Below are 15,816 nucleotides of genomic sequence, written 5' to 3'. Positions count from 1 at the left end.
CAACCACCAGCTCGAGCAGGAATCAAACTCACTCACTCTCTCTCTCTCTCTCTCTCTCTCTCTCTATCTATCTATCATGATGTGAGGTCCAGTTAACAGCTAAAACAGGTAGCAGTAATAACTACTTTTTACTTAAGTACATGTTAAGTAAAAAAGTATAATCAGTACTTCACCTTTACCCGAGTATTTTAAAACATGAGGATCTGTACTTCTACTTAAGTAAAGGATGTGTGTACTTTTGCCACCTCTGCTGACCAGAAATGGAGGCAGTATGGGGATTCTTGGGAATTTTGCTGTAATTTGGATATGAAATGAGGTAAATTTGAACTTTCAATAAACATCAATAAATAAATACAAATGCAAGAAAATGCATTTGTATTTATGCGAAACTTCGTCAAATTCTGCTTCAATTTAACTCGTAGGAAACGAAGTAATCAGCATCAAGTGCAAGAAAGGCAACAGCTTTATTATGCAATGCAACCTGTGTTTCCCCAGAGACCGAACTAGCAGCTTATAAAAACTCCACATCAAACCTGAACAAGCATGTAGAGGTCAGTTATATAAAAGCTCCACCACTGCATTGGTACTTTAAAAATAAAAGATGTTTTTCTAGTTTAGTAAAAGCCTTTTGACAAAATTAGCCAAAAAGTCATCGGTGCATGAACCCTGCAGGAAACTAGTCATTAATTACGTTAATGATGTCGCATTAAAAAGAACACCTGTTTGAATGTAAATACGGATCTGACTTCATTTGCGGTCATATCAAAATTAACAACTGTGTAAATGTTGAAGTGATACCTATAGTCAACATTATATTCCTATTAAAGGGATAGTTTTTTTGATGTGGGGTTGTATGAGGTACTTATGTCTGGTCAGTTTATTACCTGTAAGTACACTGCGCTCAGCACTGCTCCAGTTTGCAGAAGCAGAACGCAGTTCAGGGACAGAAGCCGACATACACTGCTGAGCTCAGGGACAAAACCACAGCAAAATGTGAAACTTCTTAGAGGAGAATAAAATCTGTTTTTTGTTGCCGTTTCAATGCTCAGCCGTGTATCTCGAGGAGAGTGTGTCATGCACTGTCTACTACAGGTAATACACTGACTGGGAAAGGACCTCATGCGACTCTGCTTTAAAAAAAAAAAGGGAAAGATGTTGAAATGATAGAAATACCTCCCACTATTTTTGAGTCAAGTTCATACAGATGGTCTACAGAATCCACGATGTATTCCACCTTCAATAGTAATGTTGTTTGAAAATATTTCATGAGATGATCTGCATGGAAATGGCACATTTCCACCACCTTAAATATCTTAAATATTGTCCAGCTTTTACTAGAGTGGAATATTTTCGTACTCTTTCCACCACCACAACGTTCGCTTATGTTTTGCAAACAATCCTCCACTGCACTGTTGCAATGTTACTGTGTTTTGATTGGCAGCGATATCATGCGGCGTTCCAGAAAGCCCGGGTAACGGCACCTTCCATGGCTTACAGTACACCGTGGGAAGCTCGATACGGTATGAATGTGATGAGGGCTTTTGGGCCGAGAATACCACCCTGCTGTCTGCTGTTTGCTTAGAGGATGGGACCTGGAGCAATGCAGCTTGTCCTCCTCACTGCTTACGTGAGCCCCTTTTCTACTCCATTTCCATCTCTCTACCACCAGCATGTTCGAATTTCCACTACTTAATTGAGCAGCCTCTCTTAACTCCATCCTCTCCATCTGAGAATGGTGTAGGGCAGGTAATTGGCCAAAATGACTGATAATGACTTTGGTACTAAAACCAGGTAAATGCTACTTTCCCCTCATTTTGACTTGAATTAGCTGTGACCTCTGGTACGGATATATGCCTAGAAGCTGATAATGGATGCACATATTTCCGCACCAGGTCAGCGGTCATTATAACTGACGTTTGTAGGAAACAAAGAGACAGCACTTGGGTTGTTTTAGGCTGCGTACCAACTCATTTTATTTAGTAACTGTATGATTATTAACGTTAAGTGAGTACTTTTACGGTGGCAGTTTGGACATGATGAAGAGTATCGAAAGTATTTTTGCAAATAAATAATATGTGAGCAGTTTATTGCAATTTTGCTTAAGAGAAACCTTCTAAACAGTAAAGGACTGTAGATAATAACACAGGCTTCTTAGAACTTTTTTGCAGACATCATTTTCCCATCATGGAGCTTCTCCATTAATGCCATTCTTGGCTTTATCCTGCAGCGATTCAGTGCTCCAACATCGAGAGTATGCTTTCAGAAAACATGGTATGGCGCCTAATCTCAGGCACGCTGAATGAACTTGGCTCTCAGATCATGTTAAGCTGCATTCCTGGCTACTACCTCGAAGGCCAAAGAACTATCAAGTGCTTGGCAAATGCAACCTGGGAAGGACTGGAGGGAAAGTCGACTTGCAAAAGTAAGCATACGCTGCTCTGACACACACATATATACACTCGAGTCTTACACTCGAGAAGATAGGTGCATTTTGTAATGTGTGTAATTCTTACCCCTACATGGAACATTTACAGGCTTTCTTTTGCTCGAGCAGTTCCACTACCACGGCTTGGTTACACGTCTCGCCTTATCAGCGCAAATCTAGTTATTTTAACCTGGTCATCTTTAGCCAAGACAAGTTAAACAGACCATACACCAGTGACTGAATGTGCTGTGGCTAATTCGAGGTCAGAGAGTGAATCTAGGAGAAAGCCTTAATACAGAAAACCCATGCATGTTCCTGATAAACAAGTTGATACAGCTAATAAGGAATACATGCAGGATTTAATCATTTAACAGATATTCATGCATGACTGATGCTGAATGTAAATTGCTATTGCAATGTAGTTGCTACTGAATGATTTTACAACTGCAGAGTTCAGATAAAGTTCAGATGAGTGGAAGCTTCAGATGAGATCTGACTATAAATAACCGGGAACTGAATTGATAATGAAAACGAGGAAAAATTATTTTGTTGGTTTCATTTTTGACATTGATATAATCCACGGTTTGTGGATTTTTAAAGAAAAAGTGCATAGTTATTCTTCTCCTCTCCCGTGTATATGCTGTAGAAGTCATGCTATTCATGATAAAAGCTAGCTCTCAACATTAACACTTCCTGGGTGTCAATTGTCTTGCCTTTATCATTCGCAGTTATCTCCTGTGGGGAGTTACCTTCTCCTCCTAATGGCAAGAAGATGGGTACACTGACCACCTTTGGTGCTACAGCCATCTTCATGTGCAATACAGGCTACACGCTAGTTGGCTCCCACGTGCGGGAGTGTCAGGCCAATGGCCTCTGGAGTGGAGTGGAGACTAAATGTCTGGGTAAGAGAATTCTATAAGTGCACGCTTCAGCATTTTAAACCGTACTTAGGATTTAATGGCACATTGTGAGAGTTCAAAAGCTGTTTCCTGAATAAAAAATAGCAGTTCATTATAGTCTTCTATAAGGTCTTACTTTGAAATTCCATATTTTACCATAACTTTTAATGCAAATGCAAGTGAACTTAAAAGCAACTGATGTACCGCTTACAAATACTGGATTTTGCTGCCAGCCAATTCTAAAATCTTCCAGGGTTCTTCTGCACCAGAAGAAACAATACAATCTCGAAATATATATACAATAAAAGAAATGGGCACATGCAAGGGACAATACCTGAATTCGTCCCTCTTTTTATATTTGTGTGTTCAAAATGTTTTTTGTAAATCTTAAACTATAGTAAGGGAAAAGTAAGTTTATCCAACATAAAAATTTTGCATTTTTTATGCTAAAATTCTAGCATTTATTTATGCAACTATTATTGCTTACTAAAATAATTTTATTATAGAAGTGGTGAAAAATATTTCTATATATTTACTAATATTAAGCCGTGTATTTTAGTGTATATTAGCATTTCTTCAAAAATGGAAATATATTGTGCTTCACTGGTCTATAGCTGGTCACTGTGATTCGCCCGATCCCATCACTAATGGCCACATCAGCGGCGATGGCTCCAGCTACAGAGACACGGTTGTATACCAGTGCAACCTGGGATTTCGCCTCATTGGCACCTCAGTGCGCATTTGCCAACAGGACCACAGGTGGTCAGGACGAGCACCTGTCTGTGTTTGTAAGTGTTTACTTAAAGCTTTCAGCAGACCTTCACCAGTCACTAATGCATCCTTTTGCCACTTGGATATTAACATGAAGGCCGGAGTTAATCCCTGTGGTTTAATTATAGTACAGAGTAGTGACCTTATCTGTTCTTGTATATTAACCTATTTATTATAAGCAAGAAATAAATTTTGTGTTGAACATATTTGCAGATTTAAATAGAAATATAGCACTTTTTTTTTTTTTTTAATACCTTATGGCCCATTCAATACTGGTTTATTTATTCAAAATGCAGTTAGAAAAACATTTTGTCCAAGTTTACGCTGATACTACTACATATTATATTACTGTGGTTTGTAACTCACACTGATTCATGCTTAGTGTATAGATATCAGGGTCCTTCTTCTCATTGTTCTTTGGTTCTCACCTGTTTATCTTTAAAATAAATAAATCAATGCTTCTAGTTTGTCTGCAGTGGTTACAGGTACGAATCATAACTGTTCTGCAACAAAGAACCCGATCTTATGTTTTTATTTACAGGTATATGTAAGAAAAACCTGTCACAGTCGTCCTTTCAGATCAACAAAATTCAAATTTAAATTTTAAATTCAAAACTCAAATTCAAATTTTAAATTCAAAACTCAAATTCAAATTTTAAATTCTAATTCAAAATTCAAATAAAATTTTAAATTTGCGGTACATTCTGAACTTTTCTTTTTTGTAATTTTCAGCCATTACCTGTGGCCATCCTGGAAACCCAGCTAATGGACGGACAAATGGGAGCGAGTTCAACCTCAATGACGTGGTAAACTTTACGTGTAACACCGGCTACGTGTTGCACGGAAGCGCTCGAGCCCAGTGCCGCATGAACGGCCTGTGGAGCAACCCGCTGCCCCTCTGTAAAGGTAAAAGAGTTATGCAACGGCAGCAATTGTATTGAAATGCATCAGATATGAGCTAGAACCTGATTATCACTTCAAGAGGCAGTTCGACCGACACGCTGCACTGACTGGGTGACTGGAGCAAAATATTCCATTAACGACTTTACAAATAATTCAGATTCATAGTTATTTAATAATGGTTTTAAAGTGAGCCCAAAGCGGACCCAATGACATGAACTGGATCCACCAATGGATCACTTACCACAACATTTCCATCACCGATATACAGAAAAAACCCATTTATTTCGCTACCGAGCATTGTGAAGTGAGCGGAATGGAAACATTATTCATTAATAGGCCACTGAAAGTAAAATAAAGCTGTTAAATGTGGTCTAATGTTGTTACATTAACATTCAGAATGTCTTTATTTATTAAACTTGAAATAGAAAATGAAATGCCTATAACTTGGCCTTGGTAAAAGAAGCCCAGCATTATCCCCCTGATGATACAGAGACTGGAAGTGACCAACCAGCACAGATATTACCCACATAGATGTCTTCTCTCAAGTTGTGCCACAGTGATACTGTTGAATGTAACCAACCAGTGTAAGGTCAAAACACATCGACCAGCTAGAATTGTGAGCAGTCATCTGACTGCTTCTAAGACATGAAGAGATGTTGCCATGTCCTGGCCTGCTTAGACACCATTGTGAAGGTCAGTTAAATCAATCATCATGGTCAAGTTCTCTTTCCTTGTGCAGAATCACCTTTGGAGAACTTTAGAGCAATTCATCTCCTGGGGATCTAAATGGTGCAATGCTGTCTGATGTGCACACTGGTACTTTTGTTCTGGCGCATCTCGCTATCTCATTGGTTTATTACTTTTCACTATAGGCACATTGGACATCAGAAGCTCCTCTGACAGTTTAGCAATCGAACAAAAAAAAGAATGAAATTGCTCTACTGACTTAAAATGATATCCACTCTTCATCTTCTTCCATGATTTGCCTCTATGCCATAAGACATTAAGGATTTTTTTTTCTTCACCCCGTAGTGGTAAACTGCTCTGATCCAGGATTTGTGGAGAATGCCGTTCGTCATTCTTCACATCGTTATCCTGAGACCTTCAGCTACCAACACACAGTGATGTATCATTGTAAGAAGGGCTTTTATCTGCTCGGCTCATCTGTGCTCACCTGCCAATCAAACGGCCTGTGGGACAGATCGCTTCCTAAGTGCCTTTGTGAGTGATACTGTCTCGCTTCTCCTCTGATTCAAACTGTGCTAATTTTGTTGATGAATTTAAAGACAGAATGTTTTTTAAACAAGAATTAAAAAAAAAAGATTGTGTTAAAACTTTTATGCATTTTTGACATTTTGAAAAAAATTGATCCTGCAAAACCAAACAATCACTTAGCAAAACAAACATCAATAATACATGTATGGTGGCCCAGCATTGGAGCAGGAAAAGGGGCACTAGATACCTCCAAAATGGAAAGATCTTTTTTTTTATTTAGATGTTTAAAACCCCTTCCCGTCTGGTTCTTTCCTCATTTCTCCACTGCAGCTATTTCCTGTGGTGATCCAGGCGTTCCCCCTTTCGCCATCCTCTCAGGCAGGAAGTTCACCAACGGTGCAGTGGTGACTTACTCCTGCAGCCAGGGCCGAACCCTGGTGGGAAATGCCACACTCCATTGCCAGGAGGATGGGCGCTGGAGTGGATCACCACCCTACTGTTCAGGTATAGAAAGCAAACGCTCTGAGCTTAATATCCGAAAACTGTCACTCACTCAATATATAGTTTTACAGCCTCAAACAATGACTTACTGATGCCCAAGTCAGTATATTCAGGATTAATGATGTGTGACTAAAGTGGAACAGGTGCCCTGAAGGCACTTATTAGGTTTAAATGAGCTCTCATGCCTGATTTAACCCATTAGGTTTTTCCTGAATATTAGATTATATAAGATGAGCATTTTTCTGCTGTGGAAAAGCTGAGCATAAATCTATCAGTTGTTTACCAAGACACACATATATATATATATATATTTTCTTCCAGTCTGCTGAACCGGAAATCAATATTTCTCCACAAAATGCTCATTCGCAGGTGGTAGTGTGGGTGTTTGCGGCGACCCAGGGTTTCCACCACACGGCTCACGACTAGGAGAAGAGTTTCGTGTCAGGAGCCTCTTGCGCTTCACCTGTGAGGCAGGATATATGCTGATTGGCTCCTCGGAGCGTACCTGCCTGCAGAACGGATCATGGAGTGGCACCCAACCAGTGTGTGAGGGTAAGGAGACAGAGATAGGGGACTGAGATGGAGAGGAACAAACATTTATAAATCAGGTTTCCACAGACCTGGTCTGGAGCATAAAAAAAAACAAATGCTAAAAATACTAGCATTATGTAACGTAAACAATAGTTGACTGTAAGCTACACAATAATTGGTACAACTGGACTGGTGAATTATATATGCTTGGTAGGCTATTTATACTTCTACAATGGTCTTTCTGAATTCTCAGTATTGCGAGGCTAAAATGATGCGTGTGTACTGTTGTGTACACGGGTAGCGCCAATTTAAATAATCGCTCTAAATGAATGCACTGCCTTTTTAAACAACCGTAACCACGGTAACATACAACCACGGGTATAATACAGAGTGAGATAGCTATTGTGAGCATTTCCTAATTACGCTACTTAGCTAAATTGATGGTTTTTGAGTGTTATGTAAATGATATGGTGATATGGGCCTGAGATGCAAAATGTTTTTGATAGTATACACTGCCTGGACAAAAACCAAAAAAAAACCCCACTTGGATTCAAGAAAGTGCCTTCCAGTGGATTATTAATGAACTGATTACGTAGGTGATTATTGTACTAAATATTGATTTATTTTGATTATTGTTATTAAACAACCACGCTAGATGACGAATCCTTCAGTTTTGAAAAATATGTAACTCAAGATATTTTTTTTAGAGGCTCAAATTATTGGTCTGCTTCAAGCGAGGAAGACAAATAAGCAGACTGTTGACTTTGGGTCCAACAAATGATTAAGACACGGAAAAATGTTAGCGACTCGTCATCCTTAAGGAGGAAACGTGGTCTGAAAATGAAATTTTGATTAAATGTGATCTGAATTCACTTTTTGGTTAATAAAAATACAGTAGAACTCCTGGTCGTGTGACGAGAACTCAAGGGATTGTGATTAAACAGCTGTGTAACGTTCAGAAAACCAGGGAGGCTGAAAAAAAAAGGCTTTAGTTTGATAGGAAGCATCAGGATTAGACTATGGAGTTAGTAACAGAAACAGATATTTACTGTTTCAGAGTGATGTGGGGGTCTGTGTCTGTGAGGACAACGTTATGATCTACGGTTTCTTCAGTTGGTCAGATTTAGCAATGTCATCTGCCCAAAAAGTGTCAGCTGGCCACCTGAATATACTGAAAACACCATGGGCATATTCCAAGATGACAATGCAAGGATTCTTGAAGCTCAAATTGTGAAAAAGTGGTTTAAGAAGCAAGTGATTTTCACACATGAATTGGCCTTCATAGAGTCCAGGCCTCAACCAAATTGAGAATCTTTGGGATGTGATTGAGAAGACTCAAAGAAATTAATGCAACTCCAGATAGAAATAAATGTTGTGACATTGCATACATTTTTTGAAACAATGTCATGGCAAATGCATGCAATAATAATCAAAATATTGGGGGGTGTGTGGCGTTTTTTTGGTCAGCGTGTATAGATGTGCACACTCATCTATTTAATTGGAAACGCCTACACAGCTAATCAACCAGTCATGCAGATAAAAGGTCAGGAGCTTCAGGTAATGTTCATATCAAACGTCAGAATTAAGAAAAACGTGATCTCTGATTATAGCATTAAACCTGACATGAAGAGGAGAATCCACAAGAAAGGACCAAAGACTCGCTCAGGATGAAGCTACAAGTCCAGTAGGCAACATCAAAGGAAGAAAAAATCCTGAACAGAAAATCAGCTTGACCCGATGTCCAGTTTAGTCATTTGTCCACCCAAGAGTATAAAATGCTGACAGTCCTAAAATCATTAATTGCTGGTTAATCCAATGACCCTCGTTAGTGCAGATACACAAAATGCCCTGTAATTACAGCAAAACAGGTTTAACGCACTACATTAATGAGAGGTTGCACGAAAATTGCTCTAAATGCTCCCTGTTGGCGCACAAACCCAATTATTTCTAACATCATTACACATTATTTATATTACTACAAATTCCTCGCAGATTGTCATACAATTCACGAAACGTGGTGCTCAGGTGCGTGTAAAACATGAGTGTAAATACACCCGGCATCACCAATTTCTCAATTCTTTATTTTTCACTGCCAAACACAGTACAATAGGCCCATGGATTGTGTACACAAGATCAATAAGGTGCATTATTTAGTGGACATCCATAATTGAGTAAGGGGTTCTTAACGGCTGCTTTAAGGGAGAAGAGATGGATGGGTGCTGTGGGTGATGCAGGTGGCGCTGTCGCGGGGATACTGATAACACCGCACGGGTACTAAATGTAAATTCTAGGCTACAGGAGAAGCACTAACCTGCTGCCACTTGGAAATAACAGCTTCTAGTTTGGAAATATATTTGCCCGGAGCGGAGCCGTTCCACGGAGATCTCATTAACTCTTTATTGAACCATTTTTTTCCTCTATTTAATAAACCGCCAGTGTTTATAGCGAGGTAGCAATTTTGCCGTAACAAATTCACAGATTATGATGAACGGCCTCGAGAGGTTAAGACTTAAAACATGTGCTCTTTGGATGATTGTTATGAATTGGGTTGCGCGTTACATTAATGGCTTTGGCTTCTTTCACAACCGTACATTTTAGCTGGGAAACGAGTCATTTATCATACACACAAAACGTCTGGAATCATTTCTTGTTAGAAACCTCTGTTTGCCAGAAGAGTTAAAAAAACAAAAAAAAACCTTAATCTGTTCGCCGAATGCTTGCGTGAGAAGAAAGGAAGAGTAATTTTTTACGGTTCATATTTCTTATTGCTTACGAAATGTTTGAAAAGTCTTCGCTCTCTGTGCACAAAAATCGTCTCAAATGAAGTTTGCAGTCTAATACAGTTCATTAGAACCACAGCGCTCATCCAACAAGGCCGAAACGGTACACATCAGATGTTTAACCACGCATTATTTTCTTTAAAAAATCATTGATGAAGCATTGAGATCCAGGACAGGACCATTTAAACAGGAACAGAATGCTGTTTTTTTAAATTTAGTAATCATATTCGTATTAATTAGTGAACGCACAGACAGCATCATGAAAGCAATATCCATAACCAAAAGAACGAGGAAAATCCCAGCTAACCCGAGCAGCATCATTAATTTAACAGCTGCAAAACAACATGACGACAAGCCGTTTGTGAATAACTTTCACAGCTACTAAAAGAAAATAAATGAGGGACAAGCGATTGTCAACTGTAGATTAAAAAAAAATCGTAAAACAATGCAGCACAACGCGATTGGCAATTTTCAACTTTATTAAGATACTTTAGATACTGGTGTATATGTAACCTAGACGAGGATGAGGTTCCCTCTTGAGTCTGGTTCCTCTCAAGGTTTCTTCCTTATGCCGTCTCAGGGAGTTTCTTCTCATTAAAAACAAACTTACACCTATTGAGAACAATCGTTATTTATTACCACTTTATCTGTGTAAAGCTGCTTTGAAACAATTTCCATTGTTAAAAGTTCTTAGTAAAAATTAATTGAATTTTAGTTACAGTAGTTACTCTGTTTTCACATTGACTTTCCCAGCTGTGTCTTGTGGGAATCCTGGAACTCCAGCCTACGCTAGGATCGTATTCAGTGAAGGAATGCTCTTCTCCAGCTCGGTCTCGTACGCCTGCTGGGAGGGCTACAAGACCACAGGCCTCACCACTCGCCACTGCACCACCAACGGCACATGGACTGGCTCAGCTCCGGACTGCACCGGTTAGCACCGAGACCTCCTGTCTTAAATCAGTAGAACCAGATATGTTGATGAAAGGCATAAAAGCAAGCTATAACCTGGGATATTTTTTTTTTTTTGCAAGCAATTAGTTAAAGTGTTGCTGTGAATAAACAGATAGCAACAGAGCAGGATGAGGCGAATGGAATGCTAATTAGTGCCTATAGCTTCCATTCACGGTGGCATGCTTGATCATGACATGCCTCCATCTTTTTTTGTTAACAAGTAATAGAATGAGTATCCACAAACTATGATTGTAATATCATGTCAATTAGTGGTAACAAGCATCCATTTATTTTATTGCCTAATACACGTAATTGATCTATTAGAATCTGGCCGTGTTAAAAAAAAACATATCGAGTTAATCAGCGTCTGCTTACCTGCTCAATCAATAGTTGCGTACTCGGTTGTTGAAAACATAAATTCCCTTTAAAAAATAGCTTCCATGGTCAAGATTAAACTGATGATTCTTATTTTTTTAATTCTGGACTATTTTTTAATGGAGAATGTTTATTTATTTATCTATTTGTTTTTGTAGTTATCAGTTGTGGAGATCCCGGTCCTATTGCCAGTGGAATTTACATGGGGAACGAGTTTACCTTCAATAAGACGGTTCGTTATCACTGTAACCCTGGTTACATCATGGACCCTCCAGGACGGGGGACACTCTACTGCTCCAAAGACGGCACGTGGAATCAGACCAAGCCAAGCTGCAGAGGTAAAAAACAAAAAAAACAAAAGATAGAATGATTGTAAGCATTATATTATTTAGAATTCCCGAACAATACAAATATTTGGCAACTGAGCAGCTATAGAGTTAAGGGCCTTGCACAGGGGCCCAGGAGTAGCAGCTTGATGTGGCTGGGATTAAAACTAATGACCTTCATATCCAAAGTCCAATCCTTTAACCACTAAGATCAATCCCTTAACCATTAAGCTCCCACCTCCCCAGAATCCTGGTTACTACAAACTACAAACATAATAGTGTTAAGTGATATCATTTATGTGTTGCCAAATGCTGTAATTTCCCCCAAACACTATTGATATCATTAATACATGTATATTGTTTGATCAGTAAGTGCAGTCAAGGTGGAGAAAAGTGATAGTAGGAGTGATTTGTGATAGAAGAGTATCTGTGAGAGTGAAAGGGAAAGTCTATAGGACTGTGGTGAGACCTGAGATGTTGTATGGTTTAGAGACAGTGGCATTGAGTAAAAGACAGGAGGTGGAGCTGGAGGTAGCAGAGCTGAAGATGTTGAGGTTTTCGTTGGGAGTGACGACGATGGACAGAATTAGAAATTAGTTTATTAGAGGGACAGCGCATGTATAACGTTTTTTTGGGACGGTGAGAGAGGTGAGATTTGGACATGTGTAGAGGAGGGACATGGGGTATATCAGTAGGAGAATGCTGAGGATGAAGCCACCAGGAAGAAGAAAAAGAGGAAGACCTAAGAGGAGGTTTATGGATGTGGTGAGGGAAGACATGCAGGTAGTTGGGTTGAAAGAGGCAGATGTAGAGGACAGGGGGGTATGGAGATGGATGATCCTCTGTGGCGCCCCTAATGGAAAAAGCTTCTTATTGAATTTATTAATAGATTTATATTATGCCAAGTTACTGAAACAATAATGTACTGGAATGAGAGCGATATGAGTTACAGCAGGAACTTCTGCAGAGCTTCTGTTGTAAAAATCTGACACCTTTCTCAAACTTGAAAAGAATTTTGACAGATCTAAAGGTTTGAGTCGTTTGTTAGCATTGTGGAAAAAGGCACAAAAGCGCCATCAGCTTAATTTCTTTTTAAGGCTTCAAGACAGATGACACAATCACCACAATAAAAAGTGTATCAAATTGCTGCAAACAGAACGGTTGTGCGAATATCACGATGCTAAACTTGAGTCGCTGGAATCACACATGAAAAGACTTTTTGATCTTGTTTCAATTTCTGTCACACACACACACTTTCCCAAAGCTAGAGGATTTTTTCACTTACACACACTGAAGGAATAATACCGGCAAAAAAAAAAAAAAAAAGAGTGTAAGATCTCTTATCAGAAGTCAGGTTTGTGTCACATATACAGCGAGTGAACACACTCCAGCTTCTGAATCGGAGCTGTCTGATGTTGTGCTGCATGAGAAATGAGAAGCACACAGTCTGGGCCAAGCTGTGGATGGAGAGAATAATTCTTGTTAATCATCTCTTTCTGCTTTCATTTCATTCCAATGCACACACCTCCACACTTACACGCCCACCCCTCCATCCACAAATGGCACGTAATCAAGGAAGAAACGGAATGTGAATAATTACAGGACAGTAGGAATCGGAGCGCTTGTATTAGGACAATGAGACAATGCTAATAATAATTACTTGTTTCCTACCTGTAGTGATAATTTGCGGCCAGCCCCCAGCTATCCACAACGGAAAAGTGGAGGGCTCTGATCTGCAATGGGGCTCCAGCGTGGCCTACAGCTGTTTTAAGGGATATCAGTTATCTTCTCCTGGAATAGCCACGTGTGAGGGGAATGGAACATGGCGTGGTGAAATCCCTCAGTGTTTGCGTAAGTATAATTGATTCGTTATGGCTGTCGAGTGATTTTCCTTGTTAAACAAAGCATCCTTTACTGGTTTACACTGAGGCGCCGCTATTTCTGATCTGGATGGAGAAATGCGAAAGAAATTGTACTCATTTGAAACCATCTGATTTAACATTACGTGGGTACATCCTAAATCAATCACTGGTGGGCCGTCAGGGCCAACAAGGCCTTCTAATATATTGATATTTTATTATAAATGAATATGTATTACAATAATCTCTATAGAGTGTATAGTTTTCTTCATTTCATAGCTTTTCTGAGTGTAAGTTTGCTTTAGCGATCCAATCAGATCTCAGTCAGTGGTGTATCTTACAATCCATAATGCTTTGAAGACATTGTGAGGAAAGGTCGCCCCAAACAGTTTTAAAACCACAGGAAAACCGAAAGAAATGCACAAAAAATGCAGGGAAAACCCGGGGGGTCATTTTCACATTCATAGGTGAATATCGATGTTTCTGCTTTAGATGATGTATGCGGGTGGTGCAGCTGCGGCTCCAGTGAAAGGAGACGTGTTCAATTGTGTTAATTTTGTTTCTTGCTTTAATAACGTCATTTATTCCCGCGGTATGAGATTCCTGTCTGTGATGCCGCGCTCTGTTTTTACTGCGTTTCTCTATCATATTGATGGATTCTATAATCATCATAATGAAGTGATTCAGGCAGGACATCACTGAAGGCTTGGGGGTGAGATTCATGGCCTGCTACTGCTCTTAATAATAATAATATTAATAATAGACACATGGACATTGGCTCAGACCAGAACAAAAGCCAATGTAGTTGCATGAAGCCGTTCTTTCAAATTGTGGTAACAAAGAAATCCATATCAAAGAACACAAATGATATAGACGGCTTAGAAACTATAAGCTATATAATTATATACTCACAATAAAAAGTACAAGGAACGTATACATCATAACTGGTAATATTATTAAAATTAATGTTTTTAACTGAGATTTAAATTCGTAGATAGAGGTGGCTGTCGTACGTACCAGGGGGAGGGAGTTCTGTAACTTAGGTGCCATAACTATAAAACCACTACAACCAACAATAAACTAAATATAGAAAAGTGATGATTGTAGAGAAATTTGCAGAATATTTGCTGACAGTTAAAGTTACGCGACAGTCACACTAGAAGGCCACAAGTTACTATTTTCCCTTGTAATTGTGTAGCTTTTAATGCTAAACAGCACAAGCTACCTGTGCAGGTTTTATGCTAATTCAAAAAATTTTGATGTTTCACTCTTCGGCTTTATTGATTTATTAAAACTGATCCGAGGACTTGGGTTGTATGGAAACGTTTTTGGAATTTTTGACATGACTGTGTAAGATGTAGCTTTTGACAGGTCATTAAACTGCTGTGACATTTCCAAAACAAGTGTCAACATGTCACAAATGTGTCCTCCTGCTAGTTCTTACCGTTCGCAAGATACACAAGGTGCCTGGCCCCAATCTGCTGCTAAAGCCTACAGGTTTCTGAGTCTAATCCTTTGACACAGTGTCAGAGGAAATGTTAAAAGTGCTGGGAACTTCATGCCCCAAATAGGCTGTCATCTACGGCTTTCAGGAGAAGGAAGAAGCAACTCTCGCAGAGCAGTAACAATCCTAGGAGCAATTCTGGCTGCATGAAAACTTAAGAAGTGCAACAGTCTGACAGACAGCACAAGAACATGAACAGCCTCAGAATTTTAATCTTTTTTTTTTTTATTTGCCAGAACACCTGGTGCATGAAATATTCTTTGGCCCACAGATACTGTCGCTCTATGTGCCCACTATACACTATTCAAGGGGACAACCGGTAATTATTTAATATCACTAAAGTTACAGAGAATGGCATTGAATTATACCCTCGTTCTGCTCTAATAATATAGTGTGAAGAGCTTCGAAATGCGGAAAAGGGTCAAGCAATCGGCTGTCAGAAAGCTTCAGTAATAAAGAGTGATCACTATGTTAATAAATGTAGTTTATATTATGTTAAGACGGACATCTTATATACACACTGATATGCCTTTAGATCCCCAGGTAGGTTTACTTTAATAAAAACACTGCTGTGTATAGAAAAAGGCGCATTATACGGTATATAAATGTCATTAAACTGTATTGTGTCCAGCAGGTCACATTTTCAGCTTAAGAGTTTGAATCTTGTGCATGTCCACACACTCCCCTTCCCCATAATAATCATACCGATATGGAAATTAGCTCCACTTAATCCCCCATATAGGTGTGAATGTACAGTGCAATGTTCCGGATTCACC

At 39.2% G+C, this 15,816-nt stretch overlaps 1 protein-coding gene and 1 long non-coding RNA gene across 4 annotated transcripts in view; one reads left to right on the top strand and one right to left on the bottom strand.

The window, feature by feature from the left end:
• The window catches only part of csmd1a (CUB and Sushi multiple domains 1a), a 378,189-nt gene that overhangs the window by 346,986 nt on the left and 15,387 nt on the right, over positions 1-15,816 (top strand). For both annotated transcript variants that reach the window (XM_046872557.1, XM_046872551.1), the window contains 11 exons: positions 1,442-1,627; positions 2,228-2,422; positions 3,154-3,327; positions 3,939-4,112; positions 4,828-5,001; positions 6,031-6,219; positions 6,544-6,717; positions 7,084-7,266; positions 10,779-10,955; positions 11,510-11,689; positions 13,355-13,528. In XM_046872557.1, the coding sequence (XP_046728513.1) occupies positions 1,442-1,627; positions 2,228-2,422; positions 3,154-3,327; positions 3,939-4,112; positions 4,828-5,001; positions 6,031-6,219; positions 6,544-6,717; positions 7,084-7,266; positions 10,779-10,955; positions 11,510-11,689; positions 13,355-13,528 (1,980 nt within the window). The remainder of the gene's footprint in view (positions 1-1,441; positions 1,628-2,227; positions 2,423-3,153; positions 3,328-3,938; positions 4,113-4,827; positions 5,002-6,030; positions 6,220-6,543; positions 6,718-7,083; positions 7,267-10,778; positions 10,956-11,509; positions 11,690-13,354; positions 13,529-15,816) is intronic.
• The window catches only part of LOC124400833, a 47,234-nt gene continuing 41,904 nt past the window's right edge, over positions 10,487-15,816 (bottom strand). For both annotated transcript variants that reach the window (XR_006928450.1, XR_006928445.1), the window contains 3 exons: positions 11,571-11,681; positions 10,745-10,976; positions 10,487-10,637 (listed from right to left, as the gene is read on the bottom strand). This is a non-coding gene — a long non-coding RNA (uncharacterized LOC124400833). The remainder of the gene's footprint in view (positions 10,638-10,744; positions 10,977-11,570; positions 11,682-15,816) is intronic.

This window comes from Silurus meridionalis, chromosome 2, assembly GCF_014805685.1.
Source record: "Silurus meridionalis isolate SWU-2019-XX chromosome 2, ASM1480568v1, whole genome shotgun sequence".
Taxonomy (NCBI): Eukaryota; Metazoa; Chordata; class Actinopteri; order Siluriformes; family Siluridae; genus Silurus; species Silurus meridionalis.
Note: the sequence above shows the minus strand (reverse complement) of the source record. Positions and strands in the feature narration are given on the sequence as shown.